The following is a 16,410-nucleotide window of genomic DNA, read 5'->3' on the forward strand; positions in this document are numbered from 1 at the left end:
ACGAATCTCCCAAAGAAAAACTGCCAATCTGGCGTCATAAACAGATCTCATCAATCAAAATGTCCGACATGGCACGCTCCGAGAAGGAGCTGTCCCTGACACGGTACAGCACTCCGGTTCCCGAGCTGGATGATCACCGTCATTACATGAACGCGCCACGCATTGAGGCCCCGCAACAGGAGCCTTTGAGCCGGCAAGACACCGTTCCTCAGGGATATGGTGGAGAAATGCAGGACCGCCCTGACCTGCTTCAGGCACAGGACGCTCTCCGAGAGGCCGCTCCGGTCTTTCGAGACTTTGAACAAGCCATTATTGATGACGACGAAATGAACTTGGGCCGACGCTTTTCGGTCGACCCTGCCGCCAACTACCACACCCCGCGTCGTATCAGTTGTGGCCACCAAGACCTTGCCAATGCTGACCGAGATTCGTCCGTGTCGGCTCATTCGTCTTCGCCGCCCAACTCGGTTGAAGCTTTCGCCGACCCCCGTCGCCGTGAGCGGGCTAACACGCTGGACAGCCATGCTCCTCCTGATTTGGAGGCCATTTTGCAGCGCACCGTTTCGGGTGGTACCCAGTGTCGGCGCCCGACATTCAGCAACGCTAGCGCCATCCGACCCCAGCTCGGTGATCCCTCTGTCGTCGCACCCGAAGACGCATGCATTCACACGTACGACGAGCCTGGTCGTATTCCAGTCATCGACTACGAGGAACTGGAGGAATTTGTCGCTTTGAACCAGAGAAGTAGGGCTGCTACGGCAGGCAACCGCCGCAAGCACAGCCTGAGTTCGCAAAGCAGGAAACCTCGGGTCTTTTACGATCTTCGACCCGGCCTCAAGGGCTCCGATGTGGACGAGTTCAAGAAATCCGACTCGACTGGAACGTCCCAAGCGTTCGGTGACTTCGATGAACCACTTGAGGACCTCAAGGTGATGGATGAGAAGGTGATGGTGGAGACCCTTCAGAACACCAACGAACCCACTCGCTTTGGATTCTTCTCGTCCGAGTCTCAAACCACAGTGCACGCTGCTGACCTGGGAGATTTGGTTCTCCCTGGTGACACCTTCCGTGATCTGTTCCAGCTTGGTCCGGAGGGAGGTGTGTGGTGGCTCGATGTGGTTAACCCTACTGAAGATGAGCTTGGTGCCATCTCACGGGCCTTCAACATTCACCCTTTGACACAGGAGGATATTCAGACCCAGGAAGCCCGTGAGAAGGTCGAATTATTCAAACAGTACTACTTTGTCTGTTTCCGTACTTTCTATCAGATGGACAAGACCAGCGAGGAGTTCCTGGAGCCGGTCAACTTCTACATGGTCGTTTTCCGCGACGGCGTTTTGACCTTTTCTTTTGTGGACAACCCTCATGCCTCTAATGTGCGTAAGCGTATTGGAAAGCTGCGTGATTATGTGTCCCTCAGCAGTGACTGGATCTGTTACGCCATGATCGATGACATCGTCGATAGCTTTGGTCCCGTGATTCGCGATGTGGAGGTTGAGTCTGAAGCGATCGAAGACCACGTGTTTATCGCTCGAGTGGATGACTTTGAGTCGTTCCTCCCTCGGATCGGTGGTCTGCGCAAGAAGGTTATGAGTTTGATGCGCCTTCTCGGCGGTAAGGCAGATGTCATTCGTGGATTCTCCAAGCGCTGCAACGAGCAGTACGCGATGACTCCCCGTGGTGACATTGGTCTGTACCTGGGTGATATTCAGGATCACGTCGTGACAATGATGTCCAACTTGGGCCACTTCGAGAAGATGCTCAGCCGTTCGCACACCAACTATCTTGCTCAGCTGAACGTGACCAACATCGCGCTGGGCAACCACGTCAACAAGGTTCTCAGCAAGGTCACTCTTATTGCCACCATTCTGGTTCCTATGAACCTGATCTGTGGTCTTTTCGGTATGAACGTCAATGTACCTGGTAAAGACACCCCTGGACTTGTCTGGTTCTACGGCATCCTGGGCGTGATGGGAGGCATTGTCGTCGTCAGTATGGCCCTTGCTCGCTGGCAGAAGCTGGTTTAAACTTTTCTGTCATTTTTTTTGTTTTCTTTGCTCCCTTTCTTGCTCAATTCTGCTGTGATTCTTCTGACCTGCCACGTGTTGATATTATTCATTTCGAATTGACGGCGGCTCTGTGAGCGTTCTGCCAGTCAAGTACATTTGTCTTTTGTTACACTCAAATAGCTTTTTTTGCTCTGAAAATACATCGCTACCTATAATATCTTTGTTCTGGAGTCTTTAATGAGTTACACGCATGTACATTCGTAAATAGAATCAACTAAAATGATCGAGACTGACACGCGTCAAGTGGAGCAAGGCACCCAGGCAGCAACTCGATAAGGCTTCCGCGATAGCACCGCTCCTCTTTCTCCAAAACATCTCGCCAGCCGAATACATGCCGCTGAAGGTATTACACTTAGGAAAAGGTCTCCAGCTGGTGTGCGATTTCGCCGCTCGTCCTTGATCCTTGATCCTTGATCTGTTCGGTTGCGCCTCATCTCCTGAGAAACTCCCATGCGCAGTTCCACTCGCCAATCGACTTTCCATGCGATTACTCTCCATAACCCTGCAGTACTGCCTGACTGCAACAGTCATTACCACCTTCCTCCTCGTCCTCGCTAGTCTACCCACTGCCCACGCACAGGGCGATTCAATCCATGGCGTCGGAGCCGAGACCCTGAACGTCGGCGGGCCTGTCGTCAGCGATGGAGCAGGACTGCCTTTTGCGCTGGACTCGTTTAATGGGCTCGAGCTCCGAGACAGCGTGGATGAGAATGGGGAGTCAAACGGGCTGGACCTGGTGCGACGATACCCTGCGTCGGGCACATCGTTAGCCAACAATGACTTCCAGAGCGCGACCATCAACGCTGGAGCCACACAGTATTGGTATATTACTTCGAGTGTGGTGAATGGAAAGCATGGCGTGGCGGGAAAGGGCCTCCCTGCGAACTTGAGTTCGCGGAGTCTAGATGAGTCGACGGAGATTGAACATGACTTGCGGAAACGGAATTTGGAGAAGCGCTCCACAACGCTCTATCTGTCGTTGACGACCTGCAGTAAACCGACTACGAACAGTACTGCTGACTCGGGCTCGTTTCCCCAGTTAGAGGTGTATGTCTCTGTTTCGGAGGGGCTGGAGGAGCCTGGGCCTGGGAAAAACGACTCGCTACAGAACAAGACCACTGCATCGGGTGGTTATGTTGGAATTGCATTCGATGCAGACAGTGATGTCTACATTGGAGTCACAGCGCCGAACTCAACGGCATACTCTGGCTCCTACAATTACCAGATCGCTGCTTCCATTGACGCTTTCTTCCATTCGGTTGACGACGATGACCCGTTCCTTTACTTTGTCGACGCAGATCACTCCGCCGCGCTTTTGGTCACGGACAATCTGACCCAGTCTGATCCCGGCTCAACGAACTATGAGCAGTGGATGAACATTACGCCTCCGTATACCATGTTTGCGCACAATATCAACAACACGGCGCTTGCCGGTCTGGAACGGTCGTTTTGCGCCTTGGACGACTTGTCGCAGGTGGGACGAATCAGCAACTCGGTCGAAGTAGGTATGACCAGTCGAGGACTAGGAAACCAACCCAAAGAGCAGTTCTACATCACCGGCCTCAACCGAAGTTCCACGTACGACGGGATTCTCGCGATGGTAGGCAACTCAACACTATCCGGCAACGGCGTCATCGGGGGCGGTGGGAAAGTATGGATGCCCATGAATTTTACCACTAAAGCCGGTTCGCACACCCATTTCATCACATAAATAGACACATCACTAACCACCACCCAGATGATAACTGCGCCGTCCTATTCAACCTTACATTCTGCTCGGAAGTAGCCTACGCCGTCCCTTCCAACCCAAAACTCAACGTCTCCGCCCTCCGCGACATCTACGACAAAAACGCCCAAACCTACTACACAAACTTCAATTACTCTCTCCAACAAATCCAGTGCGACACCGATCAAGAATCAATGTTCTCTCTTACAGTCGGCTGTGAAGACTGCGCGCGCGCCTACAAACAATGGCTCTGTAGCGTCCGAATCCCCCGCTGCGCAGACTACAGCAACAACGCCTCCTATCTAATGGTGCGCAACGCCGGACAGGATTTTATCAACGGCACTTCACTTCCAGCCGAGAGTCCGTATAGACAATCTGTTGCTACGAACTCTTCGAGAAATCAACTTATTGATACGGAGATCAAACCGGGTCCGTACAAAGAGATTCTGCCGTGTCTGGACGTCTGTCATACACTTGTGAAGGATTGTCCTATGTCTCTTGGGTTCGGGTGTCCTACCGGGTCATGGGCGAACTCGAGTTACGGGTACCGGGATGCGAATGGGGATATTACGTGTAGTTATCTTGGGGCAGCTTATTATCTGAATATTGGAGCGAAGATGGGTGTTTGGGGAAGTGTTTATCTGTTGGTTGGGATTTGGGGTCTTTGGTGGTCTTTGTGGTAGTGTTTAACGAGTCTTTGTACAGATCCATAGCGAATGATTCATGTTTACGTTTAGGTTCTTTTCTCTATTTGAGAGTCTATAGGATGCATAGGTTATTGGTCACCACTCTAATTCTTTTTTGTCTTTGACTTTATCTGTATCTGTATCATTATCTTCAATGGCGTGGTCTCCCCATCTCTCTCTCCATGTATCCCTCTCCTGTCTCCAGAGCTCAGTCACACAGGGGTCGCAAGAGCTACCACAGCACAGTCCCAAGCCTGGTGGAGGCGGGGGGTCGTTGTGAGCACGAGAAGCAGCACGAGTAAGTTGCTTTTCTCTCGTCCCGCTTAAACGAAGTTTCGCAAGACGTTTGAAAGTTGGTGTTTGTTTCGGTGCATAATAAGGTTCTGGTTCTGGTTCTGGTTCTGGCTCTGGCTCTGGCTCTGGCTCTGGCTCTTTCGTGGAGCCGGATGGCGTTGAAATCTGAACTGTATCTTTATTTGTCTCAGTCGATACCTCTGTCGTATTCGGTGATGAAATATGCAACATCGAACGGAAAGGTGACCATAGCGAAGTAAGGAGAGGCCCTGGTCCAGATTGACTCTGAGGCTTCTCATCCGGTGCATTTGAAACCACGTCTGAGGTCGTGTCTTGCGTAGCAGTACCCGTGCAAGGAGTACCGGGTATAGCTGTTGAATCCGAGCCTTGCGGGCCGGTGTTTGAGTCGGTGCTCATGCTGCACAATGCAGATATCGGTCCACTAGTGCATGAGACACGATCTGATATCAGCCAGGTAAGGTGGTTTACACCTATGAGTGGGTTAGTGATACGGTCGAGAAATCTGTTTTGTTTAGGTATTTACCTGCTGTGTATATTTCCGGGTTGATTATGGGTTTAAACTGGATTTGAATGGCATGCGATTGAAGTTGAAGGTGGACCGAGTTCGGGCCGGGAGAATCTCGGGTGTCGTTCCTGCTCGTCCCGATGGGATCTCCGAACTTATACCCACCACCGCATCGGGACTGTAGAGCTTAGATCATATTGGAATGCCCTTGCAATACCTCGGCTGTGTTCAGAGTCTTCCTAGGCTTGTTGGAAGACTTAAGAGCATCATCGTGGAGATATCGACAAAGAGGTCACCGACACGCAAATAGGGATTTACATTTAGTTACATATCATACGGAAATGAACTTGCGTTCCTGGAGCAACCGATTCTTTCCAAATTGCCCATTGTATGGGAATCTCCCAGAAACGGAAAGCATGGGACAACTCATACATGTCTATGTATCCCCCAAGTGGCAAAGCGGCAAAATCGAGTGCGGGTGGGATGAAAGTGGGAGACCGGACAGACTTACATGGAGGGAAGTAGATCTGTCATCTCACCACGGCAGTAGCACTTGGAAAGCATCCCACCTATCCCACCATCCATTTATCAGCTGCCTATACAATGCATTAATAATTCCAAAGCTCACTTAACTATAAGAAACGCCCCAAGTCGACATCTACAAAGAATCAAACGACCATCCAAACCATCTCTTCATCCAGAACTAATTCAGCGATCAAAATGACAACCTACAAAGCCTACCGCCGCAGCACAAACCCAGGCTTCCAAACCCTCATCTCAGTAACCGAAACCATCCCACCTCTCAAACCAACCGAAGTCCTCCTCCGCATCCATGCCGTCTCCCTCAACTACAGAGATGTAGCAATGATGGACGGAAAGTATCCCATAGAAGTCATCCCACACGGAATCCCAGCCTCAGACTGCGCCGCCGAGGTCATCGAAATCGGGCCCGAAGTAAACCAGTTCAAGATTGGCGATCACGTTGCTCCGATCTTCGATCTAAACAATCTTACCGCCACGGAGGATGAGACGAGGACATTGGGTGGTGATGTCGACGGGGTATTGAGACAATGCGCTGTTTTCGAGCAAGATGTCTTGCTACCTTTACCGGGGTATTTATCTTGGGAAGAAGTATGCCTCTATCATCCAGCCTATCGAGTTCAGTGCTAAGACAAGATGAATCAGGCTGCGTGTATCACCTGTGCCGGAACCACAGCCTGGAAAGCGCTCGACATGCCCCGATCTAGCGGCACAGCTCTCCTCCAAGGTATCCGATCTCATCCATCTCTACAAACCAAACCCCGTACTGACCTAATCCAACTCCAGGAACCGGCGGCGTAAGCATCTTCGCCCTAATCCTCTCCTTAGCCTCGGGCATCCACCCAATAATCACATCCTCTTCCGACAATAAACTATCCCACGCCCTATCCATCGGACCACCAGGCGCAATCTCCACAATCAACTACACCACCCATCCAAACTGGGACGAAGAAGTGCACCGCCTAACAAACCGAGGTGTGGATATCGTCATTGAAAACGTAGGCGTGACGACTATATCTCGAAGTCTATCGAGTCTCGCTAGAAGGGGTCTTGTTTCTCTAGTTGGGTTCTTGGGCGGGTTTGAGGCTGCACAGGTTCCTAATTTGATGGGGCCTACTTTGGGGAAGAGTGCTACTATTCGGTATGTCTATCCCCCCTCCCCGCTACTTTCTTTATTGTTTTATTTTGTGCTGTTGACTTATGCGCTTGGTGCTAATTGGGATCTATAGGGGGATTTCAGTTGGATCGAAGATCGATCAGAAGAATCTGTGCGATTTCTTGAGTGAGAGGGAGGTTTCACTGAAACCGCTTTTGGACAAGAGGGTGTTTTCGTTCGAAGAAAGCCAGGATGCTTTTGATTACCTGTATGCTGCTAAGCATACAGGGAAGGTTATAATTAGGATGTGAGGTTGGCTTTGGAAGGTGGTTGGGTGGGTTAGGGTTGAATTAGAACGCTTTCTTAGTTTAGTGTTAAGTGTTAGTGGCCGAATTCAGATGCAGATTTTTGTTCATATTCTTAATGGTAGTTATGGCCATCAATTGATATCTACACATCTATCATTCATGGAAAGTAAAGAAACGCCCCCGTGGTATCGGTATGAGTATCGGTAACATGGTCATAATGCATCATCACATCCGTCGCGGTGTCGGAGTCCACATATTCCCCAACCCCGACTTTGACTTCGATCCTGAAGCTCTCGGCGTACTCCCGACCTGATTCAGAAGTTTCTGCGCAGCAGGGGTTAACATCTTCGAACCAACCGAGGAGCCAGGCGTCGGGCTAGACCGCAGCCCGAAATCAATGCGCGGGCTACTAGCGAAGCGCGGCGTCGCGACAGGCGTCTTGGTAGTCCGTGCAGCCTTCTCAGCACGTTTATTCCGTGCGACGCGATCAACCATACGGTGGTGTAGTGCTTCGCGTTTGCGCGTTTCGCCGATCTGGAATGGATTTGGAGTAGAGTCGCTGGATCCTAGGAGACGCCAGTCGGCTTCAAGAGAGCCAGCGGGCTCGGCTTCAGGCTCAGGCTCGGATTCATCTTCGTCGACAAAGGCATAGCCGTTTACGCGGGGTGTTTCGCTGCCTGCGAATGCGGATGCTGCTTCGGACTCGCTGAGACGTGGGCGACCGGCGATGGCGTCTTGTATGGCGGAGAGCGATGGGGATGGCGGGATTTTGTTTGTTGCGTCTGCTGCGGCTGCAGCGTCGGCGTCTAGGAGGCGTGTGTTTTGGTATAATGTGCGCTTTGGACCTGCGCGAGAGGCTGTCTCTGCTTTCTGGTGGAGAGTTTCGTGCGTATCCTCGACCGAGGAAGGGAGAAACATGAGCGAGTTGTCAGGACGAGAGTTCCAGGCGTCTGGTCTAGCAGGTCGTGCACTGAGGTCGGTTTTGAGAGCTGGTGCGTCGTCTTGCTTGATGAGGGCGGTCTCGGGGTTGCCACCCTGCGCGGCAATGCGCTTTGCTTCACGTTGATGATGGGCGATTTGTCGCGCAGACGGAACCTTGTTCTGATTCCAAAGCCAGGCGTATTTCTCCCTCTTCTTCGTATTTTGCTTGTCCAGAACCTTATTGAAGGATTCGTTGTCTTCGCTGGTGTACTTCGCCTGGAAAGCGAGCAGTCCCATGTTCGAAACATCAGGAACCTCCAAATCTTTTCTCTCTGTAGCATTCGAAGAAACAGACATAGGCGTATCGCCTCCCCAACCACGGGGGGTTTCATCTGCCCGACTGGGCATATGATGCGGTGTCCCAGCGACAGACCCGGCGTCTGTCTTTTGGCGCGCATTCGATCCGGGCGTTGGCGTGCGCATGACACTGGCGAGCCTTTTCTTGGAGCTTTTAATCCATTCATTGTCGTTTGACTCGAGAGCGTCGAGATATTCCTGCTTGGCCTTATTCTCTAGCAAGCCTGGGAAAAAGTCGCGGGCGATGATGTGGGAGAGGGCGGATGTGTAGACATCTTCATCGAGGACGGTAGCGGGGCGTTTAATTCGCTTTGGCGCTGGAGGAGGGGCCATGAGCTCACCCCCCGATCGCTTGGCCAGCGCTTGGGACGGAGGGGATGCCATGGTCGTTGAGTCAAGGTGAGGTGGTGAAAGGTGAAGCTGAGATAAGATAGTCTGAGGTCATATGACCAGCCAAGGATGCACTCCACCTCGATCCGTTTTAAACCAAGTACGATACCAGATCTATACGTGATGCGCTATACAGCTATACGCTACTAAGAACAAGGTCTTGACTTATCACTCAGTCAGATTCAATACCACGATATTCACCCATGGCTTCTATGGTCACAAAGAGAAACAGATAGCGAATGTCCCAATCCATCCCTTCCCAACCCTCTTTTCCAGTGCTTTTGTCCCAGGGCCAGACACCAAACCAGAAAATCGCTGAGAAATGCATCGAGAGAAACGATGGAAACGTATATAAAAAACATAAAACAAGGCTGACAGATATAGGAAACAGATCGTGGACTCGTGATGGCTCTATCCGAGGAGCGAGAGAATGGCAGAGATATGCGAAGAAGATTTTTGCGGATAGAGCAGAGGAGCCTCATTGGGCTGTGGGGAACAGAGAGTAGGAAGACTTGCGGGTCTTCTTTGGGCGAGTTGGGTTCTTAGAGGGAACCGAGGGGAGAGGGAAGTCGACAGGGTGAACATCCACCTCGGAGATGGACTTAGCCCGGTCATGGGTCAAAGAAGAGAGACTCAGATCGGAGGCGGAGACATTGTTGCTGCCTGCTTGGAGCAGCAGATGAGCCTCGAGACTCTTAGTCTGGCGGTGGTGAGCAGAGGGGGGGCGGTTGAGAGTTTCGCTGGCAGTCAGCCTATCGGTGGGCATCAGCTCGCGGCTGCTGGACAGGCTGTGGATCAGCTCCGGCACGCTGGTGGTGGACACGGAGGAGCGGTGCTTGCGGGCGATGGAAGCTGCACGGGAGAGCATCAAGCTCTCCTGGGAGTTACACTTGCTGATGGGCGAGAAGCTGCTCCGCGGAGAGACGGGGTTATCAGAAGCCATCATTCCCTGGTGGAAAGGGAAGTGTTGATCTGATTGCGCATCGGTTGTGATGTAGTCCTCGTACAGAGTCTCCTGGTTGATCTGCTTGGACAGGGTGGAAGCGACAGGCTGGAAGTACTCGCTCGTGCGCGCGGTCATGAAATCCCGCTCGAATTCGGTGGTTGAAGGAGTGACAGCCGAGTGCAATGTTGACGAACGTGCTGGACTCGAGTCCAGATCCGGCGTGGGAAGTGTGGAGGTGCTCAGCGGACTCGGCTGCAGATGGCGGGTCTTGGGGGCTCCGAGCAAGGACTCGTCGCTGCAAGCCACGCTGGTCTTGGGACGCTGAGCTTCCTCAAAAGATGTCCGCGACCAGTCAAAGTCGGACGTGGATTCGGCCGCATGCTCATAGCAATAGTCGATATCTGCATCCCACGAATCGTATAGTTCATCCTCATACGAGAATTGGTGGACGCCCGACTTGCCCGGGGGAGTGATCTCCCCATGGGCATTGGGGGACGAGCTGGGGAGGGTTTGAGGGAGGGTCGGCGAACCGAGAGCTTCAGAGAACTTTCGCGATAGTTCCTCGGCCACGAAAATCGAAAGCGGTGCCTTGGGAGGGACACTGCACGAGCGAGGCTCAACCGTCCCTGGGCTCACCTGCGAGGTAGAGCGGGAATGGGCGTAGTCGGTGCTTGCGTCTGGGCTAGCTTCCCACAGCCGAGTAGCTTCCTCCTCTTCTGGTACATCATCCAGGCTATAGTGACTGCTCATGGAGTATGCACGCGGCTGTTTATCATTCAGGTCCGGGCCAAACTCAAGTTGTGGGGAGGGAGCGGATTCCATGTAGTCGAGGTAAGTCTGACCCGACGACAGGCCCAAAATCTCGTCAATTGCACGAGGCGCCGGCTCATCAGTTTCCGATTCACTTTCCGGGACGCTTGGGGGCGGCGGTGTGGTAGGGCAGGATCGGGGATATCTCGAAGCCGGGCGCGAGAAGTTCTCAAAGGTGCGAGATTCCCTTCGAATATGACTGGTGGGACTGGTCGAGCCCGACGCCGCAGGCGAGCCTGGAGGGCTCTGAGGAGTAGGCGCATCAGCTGTGGTGGCGGTGCCATACGCAGCCAAGTCTTCAGTGGAGAAATTGCGGAAGTGAATGTCGTCGGCACGGATGCCCTTAAGAACAGCTTCGGGCCGTTGAGATGCGCGAATGACGGAGAATTCGGTGACGAGGTCGTTCTCACGGGTCAATTCCAACCCTGGGAACTGTGAGGGGCTCGTATGGGTCAGATGGTGAAAGTCGAACGGATCGGAGATGAGGCTCTTCAGGCGTTCATCTGCATATGATCAGTCAATTGAACTCGAAACTCAATTGGGATGCTCTCAATAAACCACCACTTACGATTGTCAGTGCGCCGGGCACGGCGGCCAAACATATCAGGTTTGTCCATCTTGGGTTGCTGGGCCTCACGATCGATTTCGTCTTCCTCATCCAGCGTGGCGACGATGTTGATCTTGCTGCCCTGTCGGCGAAGAATGCGGCTTCCACGAGCGAGAAAAGAGCGTGAACGATCCTTCTCCGGGCGCATACCTATAGCGGACGTAGTCCGCTCATCTTGAGACGGGACGGAGCTGTCAACGGAGGTCATGGAGGAACCGGGCGAACGACGGGACGACGTGGAGGTGGTCGTATTACTGCGAGAGCGGCCACTGAACACGGACAGCCTCTTAGGGCTATCAGCGTGTGCCGTCGACCTAGATCGAATATGAGACATATGGTCAGGGGCATCATTCGAAGAACGGGTGGACGGAGGGTCGCTGTGCCCGTCCTCCTCCCACTGGCCAGTCATGCCAGGCGAGAATGTTGGCTGGGGTAGCATGATGAGAAACTGCCCCCAATTTAAGTAGTGAAATAGGAGGACAGCGCCTGTTTCATGATATTCAGGGAAAGCATGAACCGCGACAGCGACGGTTAGAAGACAGAATGGGGGAGCAAGCGACCTATAACTAAAACGAGACTTACGATACCAGACGCGATACGCGGGTGGAGCCGTTCAGGGGCGATTGATGTCCAGTCCAGTGTCCTAGTGTCCTAGTGTCCTAGTGTCTCCAGCTCCCGTTGCACAAGAGGAGTAAAATTGGCTTCTGTCAAAGCTAAGCTTAGCTGAGTCTAGATTTGAACCCCTATACCAGTCTACATGCTATGCTACCCGATCATAGATCGCTCGAAGATAGATCAAAAGGGTAAATAGAGAATTGACACATAACACGGATGGTCTCGTTCCATGGTCCTCGATACCTAAAATGGAACGGAGTCCACGGGTTAGTGCGTACCCTGCACCAGGGGCTTGGGGCCTGTCTGAACGTGTGTGTTTGAACGTGGGGTTCCGCTTAACCCGGTTCAGTAACAATCAGCGTGCGTTACCCGTCCGTACAGTGTGTACGCACCTAGGTTACCTTACAGGTGAACCCTACGTTTTCCCAGGTTCCATGGATCCGATCCCATGGAATCCCGAGGTTGAGGTTGGGGTTGGGGTTAGGGGCTATAGGGAAGAATGTGAAATATGCAGTCGAATACTACCGTACTATATCCTGTTCTCGACTATTCGCCTGAGTGCTATTCCCCGCGCCACTAGCGCAGCCTCGGCTGCTAACGGCTTTCGTCTCAAAATCTCTCGTTTCGCCATTGCCCCGTAACTAAACTTAGTCCTTAGTCCTATGTAGGGCTCCGATCGAACGTTCTCGGTGGGGATGATCTCTGTCCATCTCTCCTAATATACAGTGCAAGCGAACGTGATCTATGGTCTTATCGGATCGGAGGCTGCCGGTCTTGTTATCTGGCCCTTGCGTGTTCCCCCCTGGTCCAACCCCCGTTGATGCAGGCGCAATTCCCCCGGAACTCACCGATGGGAGAACATTGAGGCGTGTCTCAGACTAGGGGTTTGAGGTTTTAGTTTGCAGCTTGTAGCTTGTAGCATGTAGCATGTAGCATGTAGCTTGTAGCTTGTAACCTATAGTCTGTAGCCTCTAGCCTCGGGGAGGCTTACTGATAACAGACGAGTCAAGTACGGGGGGTATGGTAAGATAGACATGTAAGCCAAAGAGGAGCCCAAGCCTTACGGATACAAGCCGAACATCGTCATGCTCAGCCATTCCCTCGTGTGCGCGAGGGGGGGGACTAAGCGGGACCGGGGCGAGTTGATCGAAACAAGGGAGTCCCCAATTCGAGTCACAGACTTTGCATCTAGCTCTAGTCCGGAGTATACGGAGTGCACTTCACTCAGTAAGTGCTGGTACAGAGCTGGCCTCTGTCTCCGTTCTCCTGACGATCCCCTCGCCTAGAACACTCGGTGACGCCCAGTATCGGGCTCCACTGTTCAACGCCCAGTGAAGAGAAGAGACCGTCTCGACGATCGGGCTCTGGACCTGACTGTTTGAGAAGGTCCGTAAGGTGTCCACTGTCCTCTCGTCCTCAGCCATCCACTCCTGTCGTCATGAACCCAGGTCCACCATGGGCCACTACAGTAGAAATCGCCCCGAAATTGCCGTTCATGTTTGGGAGTTGGAGCACTCCGTGTTTCCAATTCCCTGAACCTCAATCTTATGGCGTGATTTGGGGGGTCAATCCCGGACCCCGTAAGCCCTAACATTCACATGGCCGATTCCTGCGATTCCTGGGATGCCTACGATTCCTGCACCTCATGCAGGTACCGGGCACGCTCTCCCCGAGGCACAAATGAACGTGCAGATGCACCTGCACCTGCACCTGCACCTGCGCCTGCAATGTAGCGCAGGGCCCTCCGATCTGAGAAATCTGAGAAATCTGGGCTCTCCAAAGGCGAGACGCGTCCCAGAACGCACGGACACGGGCCTCGGAAATTGTAAACACAGCGAACGGGTTCGCACGGCACGCGATCTACAGCAGCAATTTCACGAACGAGTCCATCGGCAATTCTCTCGAAATAGCACGACGTTAAAATGAGCCTGGACATAGGTTAGAACTAATCGAGATGGCGAGAGTAGGCCATGTGGCCGGTGGGACGTAACGGTCGCCTAATCCGCACAGAGATGCCCCGATGCCCGATGCCCGATGCCCGATGCCCCGATTACCGGTGGAGGTAGCAAATTCTCTCTCCGGAATTGATCAATCAGAGATAGAGAAATATGTTGGTGTGGCCTCATGCTTGTAGGGTATGATTTGTTTTTTCGAATCCTACGAATCTTACCCGTTCTATTTCCATGTCCATGTCCATTACGAACCGGTTATCGGTAATGTCAATAATCGAAAAACCTATTTATGGCGACACTATACGCGTGGACCTCGTGGGCCTCATCGTAGCCGACTGGCGCCGGACCCCCCTCTCTAGGCTACACGCTATCGATTGATTGCCACGATCGCGCCTCCATAGTCGCTCCATCTAACGGCGGATCTACACTTATAGTTCAATAGCCTAACGCCAGCAAATAAGTTCAAACCGTTCCATTGACACATCAACGATTATCAGTTACCCTTATTAAGCCGAAGTTCCCTGACGCCAGTTCTTTAAAAACATAAATAAATGAAAAAAGAAGCCCCCAAGTGATCACTGTATCCTGTTGGTGTTGCTCGGAAAAGCCGGGGACTCTGGACCATACCATCGTATTATCTATATCGCTTTTGAAGATTGAGAGGTTGTTTAGGGGTTATGTACGTCGATGACCGGGACGCCAATCTCAAAAGGGCCGATGAAATCGTCTTGGGCGTTCTCATCGCGCTTGATGCTGATGCTACCGTCACTGTAGTATTTACCATCGGGGTTGCCTTTGCCCAAGAGGGAGATGTCGATCAGTCTGTCGGCGCTCTCGAAATTCTCACCCTCGGGGCTCGAGCGCTTGGGGCCGAGGAACTTAGCGTCGCTGAGAACCTCCAAGGGTTGATCAAGGTCACCGATGAGGGACTTTCGGCCGCTATCATCAGCGTTCTCAATCCCAGAGACATCACCCTTGCCGAGGTCCTCCATGGCGATACCGATATCACTAATGAGGTTGAAGTCGTCGTTGTCGGACTTTCTGGCAACGCCCTCGACGTTGTCTCCCTCTTCCCCGAGCTCATTTTCGGCCTTGTCGGCCTCCTCCCCGATGGTGTTCTCGGTGTCTTCGTCAACACTTTCTCGCTTAGCATTCTTGACGCCAATGATATCCCCATTGTCCAAAACGTGGGCACTGACACCAATATCACCAACCAAACCCTCATGAGAGCGAGCGTTTTTAGCACCGGTAGGATCGCCATTTCGGAGGGCAAGAACACCAGCGCCAATATCACCGGCCACACCACCCTCGTTTGAGCGGAGGCTAATAGGACCGGCAAGAGCAGTGGCGGCGAAAAGAGCGGCGCAAGTATAAGAATAATGCATACTGAGGTGTGTGTTATAGGAAACTAACCACAATCAGCACTGAACACTCACATCAACGTATAGTAGAGTATAACCCACCGAATGGAAGGAGGTAGGATCGGGACAACGGAACTGGGATCGAAGAAAAACAAGAAACGAAACCGGTCCTGCATGGCAATGCCACCTCTTAAATACCCTCCACAACTTACTGCTCTATCAGACGAAACGTTTTTCAAAAAGGAATAAAAAACGAAGATCTGACGTGCATGCACATCCAATGGCTACGCCGCTGGATCCAGGAACAGATATCCCAAAACATGAAGCTTCACCGTTCCGGGTACCAGTGGATCCTGTGTACATTTCCAGGAGGAATCAGGGTGGTGATAGGTTGAGATAAGAGGGCAGTCTCCGGAATATTTTATTGACGATCACTTACAGATGCGAAGAGCAGAGCCGCAATCGATGGTTGCGCTAATATCATAAACTTACCTACCACCACATAAGAACATAGAACAAGAATATGGAATATAGAATAGAGAATGCAAAGCAGATGATTTGAAATATGAAATAAATAATTGCAACAACTTATCTCACCTCTACCTCATACTTCACTCTCGGGAAACGCCACTATAAACCCAAAAGGTCAACGTCAAGCTTCACCGCCTTCAACCTTAAAACGGATAAAGTTACCACCCCTCCCCAATTCTATGCAACATTAACCACCATTACGGAATCTTACGGTTCAAATTCACCACCAAGGAACATTCCATAAGTGCCCGAGTATGGGGTCCTCCGGAATGGGTCGGCAAGTTCTAGGTCCTAGTTATATGGTTGTATTGAAGCCTGAAAATATAGGTGTCGTTCCATAGAGCGATAGGTTTAGAATTATGAACTGTTCCTGACGAGGGATTAATTTTCATACTTTGCAGTTGAAAATCCGATGTATTTGAATACAATTGGCTGTTGTGAAGTGTGAAGGTTGTTTTCTTCTTGATTCCGTATGCGGCGTTGACTGACACTTTACCATTTTCTGCCCGGGTAGGTAGATATGGCGATGATCTTGGGCTAGAGGATACGGCACCCTGGGCTGTTCGTGGGGGACATGAGTGTTCAGATCCTATTTCTCAAGGTAGAGATTTACTCTCTAATGTCTAGTGTCATTGCGACTGAAAGAGAGACTAATTGCTTCAAAGGTGCCATGGT

The 16,410-nt window shown here is 52.0% G+C and overlaps 7 protein-coding genes across 7 annotated transcripts; 4 read left to right on the top strand and 3 right to left on the bottom strand.

The window, feature by feature from the left end:
• Positions 1-59: 59 nt before the first annotated feature.
• Positions 60-2,027, top strand: N7443_009309 (magnesium transporter CorA family protein; the record flags this gene model as incomplete). The annotated part of the gene is made up of 1 exon (XM_056889365.1): positions 60-2,027. The coding sequence occupies one exon, from the start codon at positions 60-62 to the stop codon at positions 2,025-2,027; it is 1,968 nt and encodes a 655-aa protein (XP_056738667.1).
• Positions 2,028-2,550: 523 nt separating this feature from the next.
• On the top strand, positions 2,551-4,478 carry N7443_009310 (MID1 family protein; the record flags this gene model as incomplete). Its single annotated transcript, XM_056889366.1, has 2 exons — positions 2,551-3,754; positions 3,808-4,478. The coding sequence occupies 2 exons, from the start codon at positions 2,551-2,553 to the stop codon at positions 4,476-4,478; spliced, it is 1,875 nt and encodes a 624-aa protein (XP_056738668.1).
• A 99-nt stretch (positions 4,479-4,577) lies between these two features.
• Positions 4,578-5,192, bottom strand: N7443_009311 (uncharacterized protein; the record flags this gene model as incomplete). Its single annotated transcript, XM_056889367.1, has 1 exon — positions 4,578-5,192. The coding sequence occupies one exon, from the start codon at positions 5,190-5,192 to the stop codon at positions 4,578-4,580; it is 615 nt and encodes a 204-aa protein (XP_056738669.1).
• An 829-nt stretch (positions 5,193-6,021) lies between these two features.
• Positions 6,022-7,248, top strand: N7443_009312 (zinc-dependent alcohol dehydrogenase family protein; the record flags this gene model as incomplete). The annotated part of the gene is made up of 4 exons (XM_056889368.1): positions 6,022-6,432; positions 6,487-6,568; positions 6,628-6,982; positions 7,071-7,248. The coding sequence occupies 4 exons, from the start codon at positions 6,022-6,024 to the stop codon at positions 7,246-7,248; spliced, it is 1,026 nt and encodes a 341-aa protein (XP_056738670.1).
• Positions 7,249-7,470: 222 nt separating this feature from the next.
• On the bottom strand, positions 7,471-8,907 carry N7443_009313 (splicing factor ESS-2 family protein; the record flags this gene model as incomplete). The annotated part of the gene is made up of 1 exon (XM_056889369.1): positions 7,471-8,907. One exon carries the CDS (start codon positions 8,905-8,907, stop codon positions 7,471-7,473), a length of 1,437 nt encoding a protein of 478 aa, XP_056738671.1.
• Positions 8,908-9,391: 484 nt separating this feature from the next.
• On the bottom strand, positions 9,392-11,715 carry N7443_009314 (uncharacterized protein; the record flags this gene model as incomplete). The annotated part of the gene is made up of 2 exons (XM_056889370.1): positions 9,392-11,172; positions 11,238-11,715. 2 exons carry the CDS (start codon positions 11,713-11,715, stop codon positions 9,392-9,394), a joined length of 2,259 nt encoding a protein of 752 aa, XP_056738672.1.
• A 2,805-nt stretch (positions 11,716-14,520) lies between these two features.
• On the top strand, positions 14,521-15,159 carry N7443_009315 (60S ribosomal protein L25; the record flags this gene model as incomplete). Its single annotated transcript, XM_056889371.1, has 1 exon — positions 14,521-15,159. One exon carries the CDS (start codon positions 14,521-14,523, stop codon positions 15,157-15,159), a length of 639 nt encoding a protein of 212 aa, XP_056738673.1.
• Positions 15,160-16,410: the final 1,251 nt, after the last annotated feature.

The sequence above is a fragment of the Penicillium atrosanguineum genome (assembly GCF_028827265.1).
Source record: "Penicillium atrosanguineum strain IBT 20685 chromosome Unknown utg000007l_segment0_segment0, whole genome shotgun sequence".
In the NCBI taxonomy this organism is placed as follows: Eukaryota; Fungi; Ascomycota; class Eurotiomycetes; order Eurotiales; family Aspergillaceae; genus Penicillium; species Penicillium atrosanguineum.